Source organism: Crotalus tigris, unplaced genomic scaffold, assembly GCF_016545835.1.
Source record: "Crotalus tigris isolate CLP2741 ecotype Arizona unplaced genomic scaffold, ASM1654583v1 scf7180000024506.7606697, whole genome shotgun sequence".
Lineage (NCBI taxonomy): Eukaryota > Metazoa > Chordata > Lepidosauria > Squamata > Viperidae > Crotalus > Crotalus tigris.
In genome coordinates this window covers 4,077,999-4,096,494 of record NW_024100678.1, presented here as the reverse complement: position 1 = coordinate 4,096,494, position 18,496 = coordinate 4,077,999, and the positions used below count along the sequence as shown (strand labels likewise).

The 18,496-nt window shown below is 37.0% G+C and overlaps 2 protein-coding genes across 6 annotated transcripts in view; one reads left to right on the top strand and one right to left on the bottom strand.

The window, feature by feature from the left end:
• The window catches only part of NOL4 (nucleolar protein 4), a 137,007-nt gene that overhangs the window by 101,712 nt on the left and 16,799 nt on the right, over window positions 1-18,496 (bottom strand). The window contains exon 1 of one of the 5 annotated variants that reach the window (XM_039333642.1): window positions 3,820-3,952. The exons of the other annotated variants lie outside the window; for them this stretch is intronic. Within the exon in view, the coding sequence (XP_039189576.1) occupies window positions 3,820-3,852 (33 nt within the window). The 5' untranslated portion in view covers window positions 3,853-3,952. Of the gene's footprint in view, window positions 1-3,819; window positions 3,953-18,496 lie in introns of those variants that run through there. 5 annotated transcript variants of the gene reach the window in all.
• On the top strand, window positions 3,821-16,896 carry LOC120303809. The gene is made up of 2 exons (XM_039333644.1): window positions 3,821-4,501; window positions 16,019-16,896. The coding sequence occupies exons 1-2, from the start codon at window positions 3,866-3,868 to the stop codon at window positions 16,193-16,195; spliced, it is 813 nt and encodes a 270-aa protein (XP_039189578.1). The 5' UTR covers window positions 3,821-3,865; the 3' UTR covers window positions 16,196-16,896.

Genomic DNA, 18,496 nt, shown 5'->3' with positions numbered 1-18,496 from the left:
GAGGCAGTTAAAAAAAAGAAATGAAAAAAGGTGCATTGCTTCATAAAAGCTGCTTCGAAGCTTCTTGCAAACCTTCATTGAAGCAAATTACCCCTTTGACACATTTCTATATTTACCAAAATTTGCAGTGCATTTTCTTGGAAACTATTGCCATTTTTTTCTTGTTTCTGAAACTATCAAATATTTAATTGATGCAGTTATGAAACCTACATTAAACTCTGAAAGAAAGGAATAATGCACATCAAAACAATTGCTAGTAGGAATCTGATCAGTGCAGACCTTGGAGGAAGCAAAAGGAACTCATTTCAATAGTACTCTAGATTATAACTATTCAGTAAGTAATGATGGCTATAATAGTATAAAAACTGTTATTCTGATAAGATTTTTTTTAAAATAAAAAGATTTAATCATCGTATGAGCATGATGAATCTCAATTCAATACTACTTATGTTCTAGGTCACCTTTTTTTCTGGTAAGCTCTTGTAAAATAGTTTCCCAGAGAAGGCATGCTGGATTCTCAATGAAGACAAGGACTTGGAATGTATTTCCATGACAATATTTTATTAATATAGATATGTCAAACAAAAGAGCCATTTTTGCAACTTAATGAATATTTCCTGAAATTGGTCTCATAATATGATACTAATATAAGCCAAGACATACCAGCTGTTGGCTTTATCCTTCAAGAGGTGATCTAATAAAGAATAATACATTTGAGCATTTTTTTAAACGTTTGTTTCAAATTAAACATAATGAACAAGTTCTGCTTAATTATATCTCAGGACTTGTGTATGTGTGAATATATAGAAATACTGACACTTAACAAGACGAGTAATGTATTATCAGCTATATATTGACTTTTAAAAAAAAATAATTCCAAGTAATGCAAACTGTGATGAACTTACATTCAACTATGGTTTCTTACCCATTCTTCACACATCCATGAATATGAGCAGGCACCCAAACAAAATAGTTTGTACTTTCTTGGCTGATAAGGGAAGTAAATCTTAATTTACATTCCCTTAAGAAACAGTTCTTATAGGAAACAAGTGGTTCCAGATGGTGTGGTACAATTTTTTTTGTTGTTGTTGTTCAGAAGTTCAATCAGATGCCATGTTGGTATTAGTGGTGGAGCTTCAGACAGAACTTTAAGGAAAAATACTGAGGTTTGCAAAATACCTGGCAATTATACAGGTAGTTCTTGCTTAATTACTGTATTGTGGTGCTACACAGATACAAGCAGGCTAAGTGATGTAGCCATAAAAGGGATGTCACAAGACCACATCATTTAGTGATGACAATCACAGCAGTCCCCATTGCCATCATTAAGGAAAGATCATAGGTTGTTAAGCAAGGACCTCACATGACCATGATTTGCGACTTCCTGTTGCTTCCAATAAGCAAAGTCAATGGCAAATCCAGTAAGAAGTTGCAAGTCCAGGTGACACATGAGCAGGCCAGCAGGAGGTGATTGTTACAGTGCCATGCAAGCACAGGATTGGGAAAAGGTGTTGTGGTGCCACACAGATACAGGCAGGCAGAAGATGGTGTGCTGCTGCTTTCCTATTGTCTCTGCTTGTAGAAAGCAAGCAGGGAAGGTCACAAATGGTTATTACATGACCGTAGGCTGCTGCGACCATAATAAATGTGAGCTGGTTTCCAAGCACCTGAATCACAATCACATGACCAAGAGTTGCTCTAATGGGCCAAACTTGGAGGACTGATTGAAAGTACCATTTGTTCAGCATCATCACAACTTCAAACAGTTGCTGAGTAAGTGGTTGTTAACTGAGGATTACCTGTAATGGCACAGATAGCAATGGCTCTTGAAGCTGATTTATGGATTTTTATACAGATAAATGGAGACTGGGAAAAATGAGTTTGATTGGGCAGTTTTGTACTTCTGAATAGAATTGTTCAAAGTATAATGAAGACCAGAAGAGGATGGAGAGCACTTTGAAACAGTAATTAAGTAAGGCAAAAACATGGTGTGGTGCTAGAAGATGATGCACCCTTGCTGTTGGATGACATGGCTCTTCCCCATTCAAGAGTAATATGCAACTTGGGAATCCTTCTAGACTCACAATTACTGCCAAAAATGCAAGTGGCAGCTGTGGCCAGGAGGATCATTACATGGGTCATTATATTGTGTGCTAGCTGTGCCCATTGTTAGAATAGGAAGCTCTTCATGTGGTTACTCATATTTTAGTCATTTCACAATTTACTACTGTAATATATTCCACCTGAAGCTTCCCTGAAGACCACCCAGGAGCTACAGTTAAACCAAAATGCAACCAAAGGCATCTTTACAAGCCATGTGTCATCAATGCTCCACAAGCTGCAAGTTGTTGCTTCTGGGTGCATTCAGGGTATGAAATGACACCTATAAAGACATAAAATAAATTAAATAAGATAAAAACAAAAAACAAAACAAGAAACCAAAGGTTATTAGGTAAGAACAGGCCAACTATCAATTTGAGAGAAAGTTACCATCTCTGTAAGCTTTTCCTTAATTCTAGAATTAGGTTCTAGATAGGATTTAAAATAGCATACATATATATAAACTTTCATCATAAGCTGCATATACACCTAGGCCTAATTCTGAGATCTTGAATTCAGGGGAAAATGCTCTTGGTGCAGAAGAAAGAAGGGAAAAGTCATCTAAAATGATATTGAGTCTGTTTTTGTACAAGCTACATTGTACAGAATTTCAATCCAGTCCCAGGACTCAAAAATACCCTGTGGAATAAGCCTTTGTGTGTATACATATACCAAGGCAAGATTAAAAGAGTTTGTCAATGGTCTTATATTCAATACAGAAACCTGAGGGTGCTTCTTTTAATCATGTATACAATATTACACTATTCCAGAGTAAAAATTGTGAAAAGTACATACTATCATAATCCATCATATTGTCTGTAATAGCATAAAACTGTATTCACAGGAGAAGAGATCACGCACTGTGCTAAGAAAGTATAACTACTGCTTCTCTGCATCAGACCAAACCCATAATTCCTTTATTCATAGGAAGAGGATTCCATGCATAACCAACCTGAAATTCTATATGCAGAAAGGGCAGGACTTCATTATAGATCCACTGCAACATTGGGTGGAAGACTTCCAATCTTTAAGTATGAACACTGATGTCAGAAAAAGGAAATGCTGTGCATAATATAGACTTATGTTCTGACGCTTAATATGTGAAATTAAGAAGAGGGTTGGTATCAAGAGTCTTGAAGCCTATTCTTTGTATGGAACCCATCTTGCCTGAAACATACCTGAATAGAACTTAAGTTCAAGATTTTGGCTTTTAAGAGCAACTAGCCAAGTGCTTCTACTGCTCACCAACAGAGCATGAAGATGACCAAGCGCTCCCTGCCCTTTCTTCTCAACACCTGATATTCCTTATACATAAGATATGTTTGTCGAGGAGAAAACATCAGCACCATGTACAAGTCAGTACCATGTATGCGTTAATTCTGCCCATAGAACTATATAAGTACCACAAAGAAGATGGGAAGCTGCTTCCTTAGGTTTTTTTCCCCCTCTTGATATCTTTCACTTTTACTTTTATTCATGTTTTTCTTTCTTTCAATTGTTTTTTAATCTATGTAATTTTTTTTCTTTTAATTATTTTTTTTTAAAAAAATGTGCTACAAAAATATGTGAAAAAGGAAGCAGAACTAAGCAAAGCAGACATTTGGGGTTCCTGCCCCCCCCCCCAGATACGCGCGTAATGGAGCGCACACAGTCAGCAAACGTGAATGTTTGTGGAAAATCTGCCAAGCCCATTTTCTTTCGTTCTGTCAGTTTGCTTACTTGCAGAACCATCCCCTCTCTCTGAGTCAACATCACCTATCCTCTTATGGAGGGAGAGAGGACAGAGATGAGCCGGAGGTGGCAGCGCGCCGGTCCGTGGCGTGGTCCTGCAGGGGTGAGTGGGTGTGCTTCCTGTCAGCCGCGGCTTCTCTTCCCCGAGGCAAACGGCTCTGAATTCCTAGCTGCCCATACAGGTGCTGCTCGAGGGGCTTCTGCAACTCGCAGCGCCAGTCTCCATGGGAACTCGTATGCGGGGGAGGGGGCGCGTGCCTTCCCTCCTGCTGCTGCTGCTACCGGGTCTGCCCCAGCATGGCGCGCTCCCCGCGATACGCCGCTCCCTTCCCCTCGCCCCCCCCTCTACCAATCCGGAGAGAAGCTTCGGAGCCCAGCCATGGTTTCTTGGAGGTATTTCAGGGTTTCTATAGGAACAGAAAGCGGAAGGGAAGGGAAGGACGAAGGGAAAAGAGCTGGTCCCCCCTGCCTGGGCGGGGGGGGGGAGTTTCTCCACCGCGTCCTGAGTCGAATGGTGGCCCGACACAAATCAGTGCGCGCCGACGCTGCGCGAAAGGGAAGCAGCTCCCCAAGCAGCCGCAGCATCTCCTTTCCCACAAACCCACCTCACCTCCATCTTCAGTCTTCCTCGCCCCTCCCGGCTATAGAAAGTACGCTCGCCTTAGAGGCGGTGAGTGACCCAGTCCAACAACCCGCTTGCCATGTTGCACAGGGAGAGATGCCCAGGGGACTGGTGAGCAGCTGGATTAGGAGCGTCCCTTCTTCCTCTCTTTCCTTTCTCCACCCGGCCTGGGTGTTCTGTTCATAATATGGAGAGAGAGGTTCAGTCGACAGAATCAGGTTCAAAAGTAGGTGAGCCTTAATGCTGACACTGGCTTTGCTCCTGGAGGGGAGAGCTCCATCTTTATGCCAAGTGTACGAGGTTGAGTGGATAGGTAGGAAGAAGACACCACCGTTTTATTAAAGGGTGTACCTGAATAGTATAGCGGCTAGCCTCACCAGATTTTGGTGTAGATGGGAGTACTTATATAATATATAAATGAACCCCTGACATGGACAATTCCCCCCCCATAAATTTATGCTTTTATTAACTCAATTCCCCTCCCCAGAAGATACCAAAATGAATTTGCATAGGATTGCAGGACATTAAGGATATTTACTTTGCATGGTGTTTCTGCCAGGCCATGCCTAGTTTCCTCAGTTCTGAAAGAGCTATTACCACTGTCATTCATTGCAGTGCACGCTTGATATATTAAGGTCAGCTCCATTCTTGACTCTATTTTCTGCCATTCTTCCTTTTGCCAAAACTCCAGAGAAGCTTAGAGTGGTCAGACTGGCTGGGACAAACTACTGGAGCAGCCAAGCATGGCATATGGCCCTGTTCTAAGCTGTTAATAGTAAGCTCTTCAATTCATCCTGTTGTTTCTCCCCCCCCCCTCCATGTATCATAAACCCAGAATGTGTGAGATATCTTCTTGTGTTGTTTTCTAGAAGTTATAACCAGAGCAGGTAAGAAACAGGAGACAAATATGTTTTTAAGCAGCAATCATATGAAATTAGACGTCCAGTAAAAAATTAGTGTAATCTTGAAAAGCCTAGCATGGATTATTTATTGTACCATATGGCTTCCCGACTAGAAGATGATGGGCAGTTGCTTAATCAATGTAGGCAGATTTATGTAAGACCATGTCTTAAGTTAAATGATAAGATACAATATATATCTGCAATATACATTGTTCTATTTATGTGCATTATTTCAGCCAGTATAGAGAAAAATATATATTTTTTCTATAGATTCATAAAAAGATTGCATCAAGCATTTTAGAGAAACAAGAAAACATCATTGTCAAAGCTCCACTTAAGTCAAATAATAATTATACTTTTCTGTTCATTTCTTTAAATTAAGGCAAAACAGAATTTAGAGTGGCTTTTAATAATTTTCTTTAAATTTTTCCATTTTAAAAAAAAAATATATGCTTATTGTATAAAGCATAATACAGTATTAATAATAGGTAGTCCTCACTTAACAACCACAATTGAGCCTCATTATTAAACGGGTCACTGCATGACTTGATTTTACAAACATTTTAATGACTGTTTTAAAGTGAGTCACCATAGTTGTTGTGAATCACATGGTCATTAAACAACTCCATACACCCAAACTGGCATTTTTTGCCAGAAACTGGGGGGGGGGGAATGCCTGAAACCAGCAAACCAGCAAAAAAATGTGACAAATGATGGACACATGACTGCAGAATGCTGGAACTGATTGTAAATTTGAGTTGGTTACCAAATGCCCAAAATGTGAACATATGGCTGTTGGAGGTGGTGCAGCAGTAATATTTTTGAGGATGAATAATCAGTAACTTTTGTAGAGGCCACTGAAATTTCCAATAGTCATTACACAATAGCAACCTATACTAAGTTAAGTCAGAGGTGAAAAAATCTGTTACAACAATTAAATCAATTCATACCCATTTCTATCTGCCTGGTTTAACTCTTTCCAAACTTTTATTAATTTGGGCTCTCTGCCCTTGGTTTGGTCTCACTCTAATTTCTTTGAGAGTGTACCTAGCAGACCTGGGAAAGAACCAAGCATTAAGAGAGATACAAAAAGAAAAAAGGAGAGGGCCCTTCCCACATTCACACCAGCAAATACTTGAAACTTGTAACTCTTGAAACTCTTCCAATATAGACCTCAAACTGAAGATGAAAAGGGAAAGGCTGTGAGAGAAAGCACATTGATTTCTGTCCTGTGCCTCACCAGTCCAAAGTGCAGACTAGACTAAGGCCAGTTTTTAAATTAGATTAATTTTGAAACCAGGCAGATGGCCCTCAAATTAATCTGAATAAGAAGATCTATTCAGTTTAGGTGAGTACTTTCATGTTTAAGAAACTGCTAGTAGCTCTGCCAGCATGATCTTGATAATTCATCTTTCTAGTGTTAGCTCACTGATCAAATGTTGAATATGCAGTGGGAGAGCTTTATCACTGATTTAAATTTCATGCTCAAAAGTAACAATATTCCTTAATGTAATTTGATGGATTCAAGCATCTTGTTCATGCAATCCACTTTCCCTTTCCCTGGTATGGCTAAAAGAAAAGAATGAGAAGAAACTTTTTTCATCTGATTACCATTTGCCATTTCATAAACATCAAGAGAAACTTGGAACCATGTTTTGTCTGTGTGTATAAACAATCATTCCTGTTCCTAGCATTTTTTGATGAACTCTAATTAAAAGTAACCAGATTTGGACCTAACTACATACTACAATTAGTTCAAAGTAGAAATTGATGCTCCATTGTCTCAGAAAAAGAAATAAAAGACCAGACTTGTCATGTAATGCCAAATTATAGATTAGTGTTGCAATCAGGATGTTAAAATGTTTTCTTATTTTATGAATTTTAGCTCGAGCAAATGTAGAAGCATATGAACTTGATATAATTTCTTTAACATTCTTTAAATCTATACAATGAAGTTGTTTTGAAACAAAACTATATACCTAAGTTAGGTTTGTGAGTAAATAATTTTGCTTCATTTCAGACCTAATTTTGGCATCCGCATCAATTATTACATTAAAATAACTTATTTATTTCAGTCTTTCCCAACTTGGTGCCTTTGAAGTTTGATAAGATTACATATATCTGAGTAGTATGCCTGAAATTTGGAGAACTGTAGTTCTGACATATCCTGGAGGCACCAGATTGAGGAGCTGGCTTTAGTTAGCACATTTAAGTAGGTATTTGGTTCCAATTTTAATAAATGTAAAAATGTTACAGCAAAGTTATTTTGCCTTTACTGGCCAATTTCACTATCAATCTTTATTAAACAGACTTGCAGGATTAATGAAACACATCAGAAGCCAAGTATTCTCTTTTATCTGAGCTTATACCATGGCAGTAGAAATTACTGTAAGCACATTGAACAATATCAATATCTATCAGTCTTTCAACATTCTCTTTGTTCTGGCTCCAGCCTAAAATCACTAAATCATTAACATGTAACTAAATCAATGATTCTTTTGTTTTAGTTTTCTTAAGTCATGTGAACATTTGTTACAGAAAAATGAAATATTGTCACAGATGGTTGTGGGTAGTCTGGATTTCATGGGATCTTGTGATAGTGTTTTTATTTTATATTACTTTAAAATTTTGAATCCTACAATTCTCATTGAAAGCTTAGCTTGAATATGGCAAATAATTTAGTGTATGAAATAGTGGCAAAATAATTTATTTTTTCATCCAAAACTTAAAACTTTTTAGGCATTTGATAAAGTAGACCACAACCTTCTTATTAGTAAGCTAGAAAAATGTGGGATAAACAGCATTACCACCAGATGGATTTGTAACTGGCCAATCAACCACATTTAATGTGTAGTCCTTAATGGAACTACATACAGATAGTCCTCAACTTACAATTCATTTAGTGACCAAAGTTACAATGGCACTGAAAAAATGTTCACACTTATGAAAAACAATCCTGGGGTTATATGATCATCTTTTGCGACCTTCTGACAAGCAAAGTCAATAGAGAAGCTGGATTCACTTAACAACTATGTTACTAACTTAACTATACTGATTCACTTAACAACTGTGGCAAGAAAGGTGATAAAATGACGCAAAATTCACTTAACTATCTCACTTAGCAACAGAAATTTTGGGCTCAATCATCAGTACTCTTTAATATCTTCATAAATGATTTAGATAGGGAATAGAAGGGGAATTCATCACATTTGCAGAAAACACCCCAAAAAATAGGCTCAAGATCCAGAAGCATCTTGACAGATGTGAACATTGGGCATTAGCTAACAAAATGAAATTCAGTTGTGACAAAAGGTTCTACATATAGGCAACCCCCCCCCCCAAATGCACAGATATATAAAATAGATGGTACCTGGCTCAATAGTAGCAACTGTGAGAGGGATCTAGGAGTCTTAATGGACAATCATTTAAATATAAGCCAGCAGTGTGCTGCTGTAGCCAAAAAAGCCAATGCAGTCCTAGGCTGCATTAACAGAGGGATTGAAACAAGATCATGTGAAGTATTAGTATATAAAGCCTTAATATTATAAAGCCTTAGTAAGACCCACTTAGAACACTTCACCCAGTTTTGGTCACCATATTATAAAAAAGATTTAGAGACTCTGGAAAGAGTGCAGAAAAGAGCCAAAAAGAGGATTTGGAGACTGGGGGCTAAAATATATGAAGAAAGGTTGTAGGAATTGGGTACATCTAGTCTAGTGAAAAGATGACTTAGGGGCAGGACTTTTTTTCTCATAGAACGCCCAGAACGGAGTTCCAGCACCTTTTTTGGATGGAACCTTGTAGGGTAGGCAAGGCGGGTTGTATGACGTTGTGAGTTCCAGCACTTTTTTTTTTTTATAAAAAAAGCACTGCTTAGGGGTGACATGAGTGTTCCAATATTTGAGGGGCTGCCTCAAAGAAGAGGGGGAGAACCTATTTTCTAAAGCACAAGAAAGCAGGATAGAAACTAATCAAGAAGAGAAACAATCTAGAACTAGAGAGAGATTTCCTGACACTTAGAACAATTAACCAGTGGTACAGGTTGCCTTCAAAAGTTGTGGGTGCTCCCTTGCTGGAGGTGTTTAAGAAGAGATTGGACAACCATTTGTCCAGAATGATATAGGATCACCTGTTTGTGCAGGGGTTGGACTAGAAGACTTCCATGGTTCCTTGCAACTTTGTTATTCTGTTACTGTGAAAAAAAAGATCCTGGTTCATACAGTTTGTATCTTAGTACTTAGTTTCTATTAAAGAATAATTGTCTATATATAATTATTTAGCATTAATAAGCCTAGGATAAACTATTACAACTAAATTGTAATTACACATGAATATGAATCATATTACTTTTAAAAAAATAATTATTTCAATCAAAAGGAGAGGATGGCAAAAGTACAAGATCCCTCAACTTTTGTATAAAAGAATGGAAGTCTTTTTCTCAATATAGTTCATCAGTATCATGATTGCATTAGAATATAAGAAACAATGACTAAGGAAAATATAGACTGATGGAATCAGTAATAGTGGTGGGAGATGTAGGGAGCCATAAAATGTATGAGAATCATAAAACAATATATCAAAATAATGTCTTACATGATATTTCTTTAAACAGTAAATATTTTTAGTTTAGACAGATTATCATTAGTTATCATTGAGCATTTTTTCACTACATTGATAATAGTCATAAGTGGAGGCTTTTTTCAATCCAATTCAATCCAATTGCAAGTAAAAAAAAGAAAATTGTCTAAAACGTTAAACCTCATAGGTATGCATACAGATGAATATAAGCAGTTTTTAAAAAGTGAAACTAAAATGTGGAGCTAAACTTAATCATTCATAATCCTAATATCATGCCTTTGTATCTTTATTTTGTTTGGAGGGGAAAGTAAATTTCGAATTCCTTATGCAATTATTGATTTTTAGTGGGTGAATTTGAGTTTTGATTATGTATTATCAAGTCAAGGATGATTTTTAGCAACCACATAAGTAGCTTTTCTCCAAGATAACTTGCCCTAACTTGGTCTTTCATGTCTTCCAATGGTACGTGATCTGTATCTCCCTAATTTTTTCCCACTGAAATTAATATGATTCAGTAATTCTTAACAGACTAGATTGTGCCCGCATCTTTAATGTCTTAATTTATTCAGCAATGAAGAACTGCTGAAGTAATGAAAGAAAACTGATTTAGCTTTGCTGGCATTACGCTATAGAGAAGCATGCACTTTGACATGATTGTTAAGAAGAAGTATTTGCATTGGAATAGTCTTTGAAGTATTGATGAAAATTTTTACATGTCACATTCACCATCTTTGTCTAGAAAAGTTGAGCAACAGCTTTTGATTCAGAATTCATATCAGCATAGCCTTCAGTTGTCAGAGTTCAGTCAAATTAGTTATAGCCTCAACAGATGTGGAGTATGCCAAATTAGAGAAGACAGTGGTAAAACATTGCAGAAGATGAATTTGACTCAGTTCACTTGATGTATAGTGCAGTGGTATGCCATATACTGTCCACTAACATATATAATGAACAGCTCTCTAAGATTTGAGATGCCAATCAGGAATCAACAGTTTCTAGCTAGACATGTCCATTGTGTTACAAATGGGAAGAGAACGGTCAAATTTCTTTTGCCCTGAAAAGCCCAGATAAAAAGATCTAGATATAGGGTTTGATTTTAGGAAACAGATACCCTGCAAATATATGATCTCTGTTGTGTCTGCAATAAAGCAACTTATCCCTGAGCTGCTCCTGGAAACAAGTCTCTGAATATGGGGTTAAGCCTCTGGAGAGTGAACATTTATTGCTGAGCCTGCTGTGAAATCTGACAAGTCCTTAAATAACAAATGTCAAACACTATATCCTTGGTATGCTGCAGTTTAAGAATATAAACAAATTTAACAAAATTAAAATACTATTTGGTCCTTGGAACTTAAGCGCCAGTGCAATCATTATGCAAACAAAAAGTTTTTTTAAGTGAATTGTTTTCTACAGGGACTCACAAAATATCTGCTTTGAAAAAGCAACTGTTCAACATTTCTTGTCTGATTAATTTCAGTGTCACTGCACGTAGTGACCCATGTAATATATATTGTACAGAATATTGCAAGCAGCAGGCTCATTTCTTCTGGAGACAAATACTGTAATTCCAGCAAGTATTCAGAGAAATCATAGTATCAAAAGAAATTCTATTGGTTACATAGTTTCTATCAATTTAAATAATCTATATTAAGTAGATTGGTTTAAATCAAATGGAATAACGTATTTTCATATCCTGGAAGAGCTAGAATCAGATTTAGCTTGAATTTTTTTGTTTATTAGCTTCTGTTTTGTAACAGTATTTATATTCTATCACTAACCTATCTCTGAACTTTCAGAGATAATGCAGATGGCAAATAGTATTATTATATCATTACTCCAAGAAACTAGTAATATTCAGTTTGTTTGTTTATATCTAGCTTTTATTATTTTTATAAATAACACAAGCAGTGAACACACACAAACTCCCTCTTCCTATTTTCCCCACAATAATTGTGTTAGGTGGATTGGGCTGAGAGAGTGTGACTAGCCCAAAGTCACGTGGCTGGCTTTCATGGCTAAAGAGGGACTTGAATTCACAGTCTCCCATTTTCTTGCCTAGTGCATTAATCACTAGACCAAACTGGCTCTTTCAATAAAAAATAAACTATGAATGATCCTGATCACATCTGATTTTGCCTGTTTTCATTTGTATTTTATTTCTTAGACATAGTGTAAGCCTATTCCTATCATGATCAGGGATATTTATTTGATATGAACTGTTATTATAAACATATGGCTCCTTTATATAAATAGATAGCAAAAATAGTACAGATATTGAAAAGTGAAATATTGAGAGAAAATAATGAAGCAAAATATTTTAATGGAGAAAGTTTGCATAGTTCATTTTACCTTCCATTGTCCCTACCCATCAATCACTGCTTAAGCATCTGTCCTTTTCTTGAAATATTGGACTATTGCTTATATTAGTTTAAGATCTGGGATTTCTTAATGATCCACAGCAAACTGCCCAGGCTCTTGGTGTGCTACATTTCTGAGATATTAATTTGCAGGACATTGGATTTGGAAAAGTTAGGCTACCTAATTTATTCCACTTCTACTGTCACCTAGTTCAACCACATCATCTTACCATTTTATGCCAACGAGTGAAATCCCACATTCTACACACTCTTATCTACTTTCTATAAACCAAACAAAAGGAAGCCTAAGGCTATTTCAGTACGATTAATTCAATTTGGAAATACAGCCATAAAATAAGGAAGTGAGAAATTTAAGCATGGCAATCAATAATTTATTTTTCCGTTGTAATTATGTTTCCAGAAGTACAAAATTTCAGTTTGTGGCTACTTGATTTTCTTGTTGCGCATTATTTTAAGTGAAATATTAATGTTTGGTTGCTTGGAAAGAAAGATACGAGTAGAGAAAGGAGTCAGAAATGTGCGTGAATTAAACAAAAGGAAAAAAAATGAGCCCCACACCAAAATTGTGGAAAAACAATGACTGGAGTGGCCAGAAGACAAACGAGCAGCAGTTTATACAATAGACACTAATACTGCCCTATTACTGCAGAAGAGTAGCTGAATTGTGCATCACCTCGATGAACCACCAGAATATATGAACTGGCTGACTATAAAGTTTGCAAACAAATGAAAATCACATATTCTCCCTGAACTCTCACTGCACCCTTTATCAGTGTTAAATATACAACTTGTGTTCCATCGTTTCTGTATACTCCCAGTGTAACTACCATACCATTTCCCTATAGAAGGTATAGGGGATGGCCTTGAAGAACAGGAGGAAGGGCCACTACCAAAGCAATAGTTAGAGAAGTGGATCTTGAGCCCAGGCCAAAAAATTAATTAGAAAACTTCTAAACCCCTTCCCTATTGCAATTGAAGATAAGGTGAGGGGGGAGGACATATTCCATCTTGCAAGATTCTGTTACTTTAACTTTTATAATAAAAATAGCCCTGGCTTATATGGCACTGATTTCTTAGTCTGGTCTGCCTTGTAGGACTGACATTCTTTTCCCTCTATGTGTATGAAAGGATCATTATCATTCCTTCCTTCTGACTCAAAATGAAACAAAAGGGAGGTGTTCCATACTCTCTCCATGGTTATATTTGTCTCTTCCACCACAACAGTTGATGCTTCTTTTCCCATTTCGGTCTTCACATCTGAAAACCAGAGCTGGTGAGACATCTACACTTTCAAAACTCTGATTCAAGTGACATAGTCTTTTCCAACCTGGTACTGCTTACAAGCAATGGGGTAGTCTGTCTTCACATGTCTCTCCTCAGTCATACATTCCTTCATCGCACCAGCATTACCAAGTCCTCCTTTTCCCTCATGTCAGAATTACTGGCAGCTGCAAAGGTTTTCTCTGCAACCATTCAGGTAGCTTAGCTTTATGTAAATACTGCAAATGGAAAAGGCAATGTGTGTGCACATTATTTCTTGCTGCTTGGGAGCATTCAGTGTTTAAGGATTTTTTCCAATGAATCAAATATTGAAGCAGTCTCTTGTAGAGTCCAGAATGCACACTAACACAAATAATCCCATTTTTTTCAGGAAAAAGTACTTAGAAACTGGGTATATCTCTGAAGCTGGAAGCTACAAATGAAAGAACATAGGACTAATGTCTGCTGCCACAGGGAATGTTTCAAAAAATTGACACTGATTTCTTATGTGATCATGTAGACGGGAGAAACATTCTAAAATGTCAGACATGACTTCCAACAGTGGTGATGGGAAAATGAGAGCAAAATGTCATAGGAGGCTTGATCTAGTTGTTCCTTAAGAAGACATTGAGCTCTATGAATCTTGAAGTACCGGGATTTTCTAGGATGAACAAGGGCCAGAAATATTTGGATAAAAGTGAAGAGTAACCACAGGTGGCCTCACAGGTAACAACTAAACAAAGATAGGAACTGAGTTATTCTGCCACAGAATTTTTTAAAAAAACAACTAGACAGTCATATGGCTGGTATAACTAATAAAAATCTTGCTCCAAGAAGTATAGTGGTTAAGGCATCAGGCTAGAAACTGGGAGACTGTGAGTTTTAGTCCCACCTTAGCCATGAAAGACAACTAGGTGATCTTGGGCCAGTCAGTTTCTCAGCCCAACTCGCCTCACTGGGGTGTTACTGTGAGAAAAATAGGAGGAGGGAACTGTGTTGGATATTTGCACTGCCTTGAATTGTTTATAAAAAATATTGAAGGTGGGATACAAGTTAATATAATTTGTCCCCCAAGTTGCTTCATCCAATGTGTCATAGACAGGTGGAACCTAACATCCAGTAGATGAAATAGGATTTATTAGTTATTTTATACATGTATTTTTGAAACAATCTATATTCATAGCAGTTTAGAAAACAACAAAAACATCTGTAATTATTAAAACATGTGGTGGAATCTAACAACTGGTCAAACTTAGTATCCTTCCACTGCACAAAATGGCACAAGCTTGACCTTCCCCAGAATACCCAAAGCTTTATCTGATTGTTCCCAAGGGAATGCTGTCAGTCTGGCAAAATTCTTCTAACATAGGTGACAATAAGAAAGCTTTTGCTTGAGGCTATTCACAAGTGGTTCTTGTTGCTTGTGCCTGACATCATTCATGGTAAATATAAATACACTGAAACAACCAATAGCTAATTATAATAATGATAATGAAGAACAAATAATATAACTAAATAAAATAATATCAACAATTAAAGATAAGTAACACAGACTAAGAGCCCCCCACTCCTTACTAGCATTGATGATGTTATTTAGTTTGGGTAATGAAACATATGCAAGAAAACAACCAAGCTCAGAGAACATTCTTCATAATACATAAGGAAAATAAATTAAAGAGTGTGATAGCAAGAAAAGAAGAGATCAGCTACCATCAGTATAGCATTGAGTCTCTTGACAAGCAATAGGTCATTATATCAAAAAGCTGTATCCCAAAGCCACTATTGAGTGGGAAGATACTAAGACATCTAATAGACCAGTCAATCTGGCATGAAAGTCATTCCTGACTTCTGCTTTGACATGAAATCATTAAAAGTCACAGAGAAGATGGGTAGTTTTGAAGATCTCAGAATACCCAAGTACGTGATTATGGTGACAGAATTGCAAATCTCTTACTCCAGAGAGGAGCAATATAGCTGTTGTGGTACAAATTTCTATGCTCCAGGAAGAAGAGGGAGATAATTGCAAGGAGTCTCTTTATAGTCTATACATAAAAGATCCTGCTCCTGATGAATGTAGATTCACTCCAACACTGGGATTAATGGGAAATGGGGAAGTCTTCATTCAGGATGTAGAATAGAGTTTAGAGAAGAGTCTTCTTCTTCTTCCTCTTCCTCCTCCTCCTCCTCCATATCCGTTATCAGACATTGGCGATCACGTTGGTGATCCTGTTTTTATCAGCAGCCGCACGAAAAAGGGCTGCTGAATTTTGTCCAAACCAGTCCCTTAGATTTTGAAGCCAAGATGTTCCTCTTCTGCCTGGACCTCATTTGCCTTCAATCTTTCCCTGAAGGATTAAATGGAGTATGTCATATTTTTCTGGGTGTCACATCACATGTCTGAAATATTCTAACTTTAATTTTTTAATTGTTTTGATGATTTCGCGCAGCTTTCCCTGGTGAGTGGCAGCTGGCTCCCCCAGTATCGACTGAAGGCGGAGACCATATTGGTTGGAATGGCTTCAGAAGAACAGCACACAGTGTGGTGGCAGCCACTTGAACAGCATGTGCACAGAAAGCAAAGGGAAGACTACTACACTATATGTTTCCCAGGAAAATCATGTTAATGGTGGCAAAACCCAACAATGGCTCCGAATACAGGCGCCCCTTAAATGGGGCAGTGGTACTAAGAATCTCCCGGTCCGCTAGAAGATTCTTAAGACACAAAATTCACATTTACAATGTAAACAATTTACCTGCTTGTTCTGTATGCTTGGAATGCAAGAGATTCAAAAGTCAAAAGAAAAAAGAAAATGATCTGACTCTGGATATGCCTTAAGGTTTTATGATCTTTTCTAAGGGTAGTGAGTTCAATCCAGGCATTGGAACTGGAGCAAATTGTAAACCCACAGAACTCAAGGCAAAATCAAGGCATCAGTCTGTACAATAAGTGGACAGGATGTTGATGGAAGAAGTGGAGCTGAAAAATGACTTGCAGAGAAGCATATTGGGTGTTAGAAAGCCAGTTTAGAAACCTTTTACCTTCTTGTTAAGCTAAGGTAATAGTGTGGCCATTGTTGTAAATTTAGAAATAAATTTAGGATAAAAATAGGCAAAGCCCAAGAAGTATGGTACAGGGGTGGGTGGAAATACCAAGATAACAGATTGTACTTTTGTTGAATCCATCTGCAGTTCTTCAGAAGAAATAGAGTATTTCAAATAAACTAGTATAGATTGACAAAGGTGCATTTCTCAAGTTTAATGCAGAAGCTGTTGTCATGAAGACACTGAAGAACTGTATGCATTTGGTTATCATGGAATGCATTGTCCTCAGAATGAATATATATATATATATATATATATATATATATATATATATATATATATATATATATATATATATATATATAATTTCAACAATAAATTACTTGTTCAAGAAATTATGGAAATATGGTTCATAGATCATTGAGAGACTCGCTCATTGCCAGTCTGTATGACATTATTAAATATTCAAATATCACATAATGATAGTCAAAAGCTATCATTCATACAAATCAGATTTCTCTGACTAGCTTGTGCATTCTGAGTCTGTAGCCCTTACAGTCCCAAAGCAACTGTGGTAGTAGGTGTGAATGACATTGGGAAAAAGGGCAAAGAGATGCAGCCAAGAGGATAGTCAGATAAAAAACAACTTAGCCCACAGCAGGAATTTGGGCAGGGCAAATGGTTCAGAAGAGATTCTCTCCCTAGTTTCCTTGAGCTGTAAAGGAGATGAAAGGAGAAATGTACTTTCAGTCTTGCAAGATTTTGTTAATGTAATCTTACAATAAAACAGAATTAGCTCATCTGGCTGTGTTTCCTGTCTATTTACCTCACAAGGCTGACAACAACTGAATAATATAAAGAGGAGACCAAATAAAGCTGTGAAAGTTTCTGATAGTTGCCAATGGAGAGTTGTAAAGGATAACTGTGCTGTGATTGGAGCTATTAAAGTAATCAAAAAGTAGTCTTAAAATGAAGATAGGTAGGATGAGTAGAGGAAACATATTTGCATGCATTGAATTATTTAATAAGGTAACCAGTTATAGCTGTATTCCTGTGCTAAGTATGCATTACAGAGTAAAAGGATTGATTAAATGGCAATGTGTAACTCCACAGGTCTTATTTAATTTCTGGTTGATCCAGCTTCATAGCCCTTGGTGGTTATGACTTCACTTTTTTTTTTTTTTTGACAAGCCAGAGTGGAATAAGGCATTTACTGAAAAAGTGCCCCACTTCTTTACAACCATGGCATTTTAGGTGTAATGATCAAAGTCTCTGCAATATTGACATATGCCTTATATGTGCTGGCAGATACTTGAGCAGTAAGAAGTGTTCTATTGGTAATTCTCAACTTATAACCACAATTAGGATAATTTCCATTACCAGTTGTTATGTGAATCCTGGACAATTTTACAACCATTTTTGCTATATTTGTTAAGCAAAACATCACAGTTGTTAAGTGACTCATACAATTGTTAAGGGAATGCAGCTTCTTCCATTTATTTTTCTTGTCGGAAGCCATCTGGGAAGGTCACAAATGGTGATCATATGACTCTCCGATGCTGCAATTGTCATAAATACATATTAGTTGCCAAGTCCCAAATTTTGATCATATGACTATGAAGATGCTGCAAGAGTTGTAACTACAAGGACCCAGTTGTAAGTCACTTTATACTGTGCTTTTGTTATTTTGAACGGGCACTAAATGAATGGTTGTAAGTTGAGGACTGTACTGAATTATAGATGCATGCATTCAATTGGTAAATTTCAAATCAAGGTCTGCACAAGGAAGTAGGAAGAAAAAGGGAATGAAACAGAGTGGTATCTTATTGTACTACCCACGACAACTCATTTTTGATAAATGCTCAAGCATGATGTTATTGTAT

Excerpts from the sequence above, each read along its gene's own strand:
- LOC120303809 (XM_039333644.1), top strand. The coding sequence starts at position 3,866 with ATGGAGGGAGAGAGGACAGAGATGAGCCGGAGGTGGCAGCGCGCCGGT. Across the intron at positions 4,502-16,018 it reads GTACGCTCGCCTTAGAGGCG|CTTTCCCTGGTGAGTGGCAG; the intron begins GTGAGTGACCCA and ends GATTTCGCGCAG.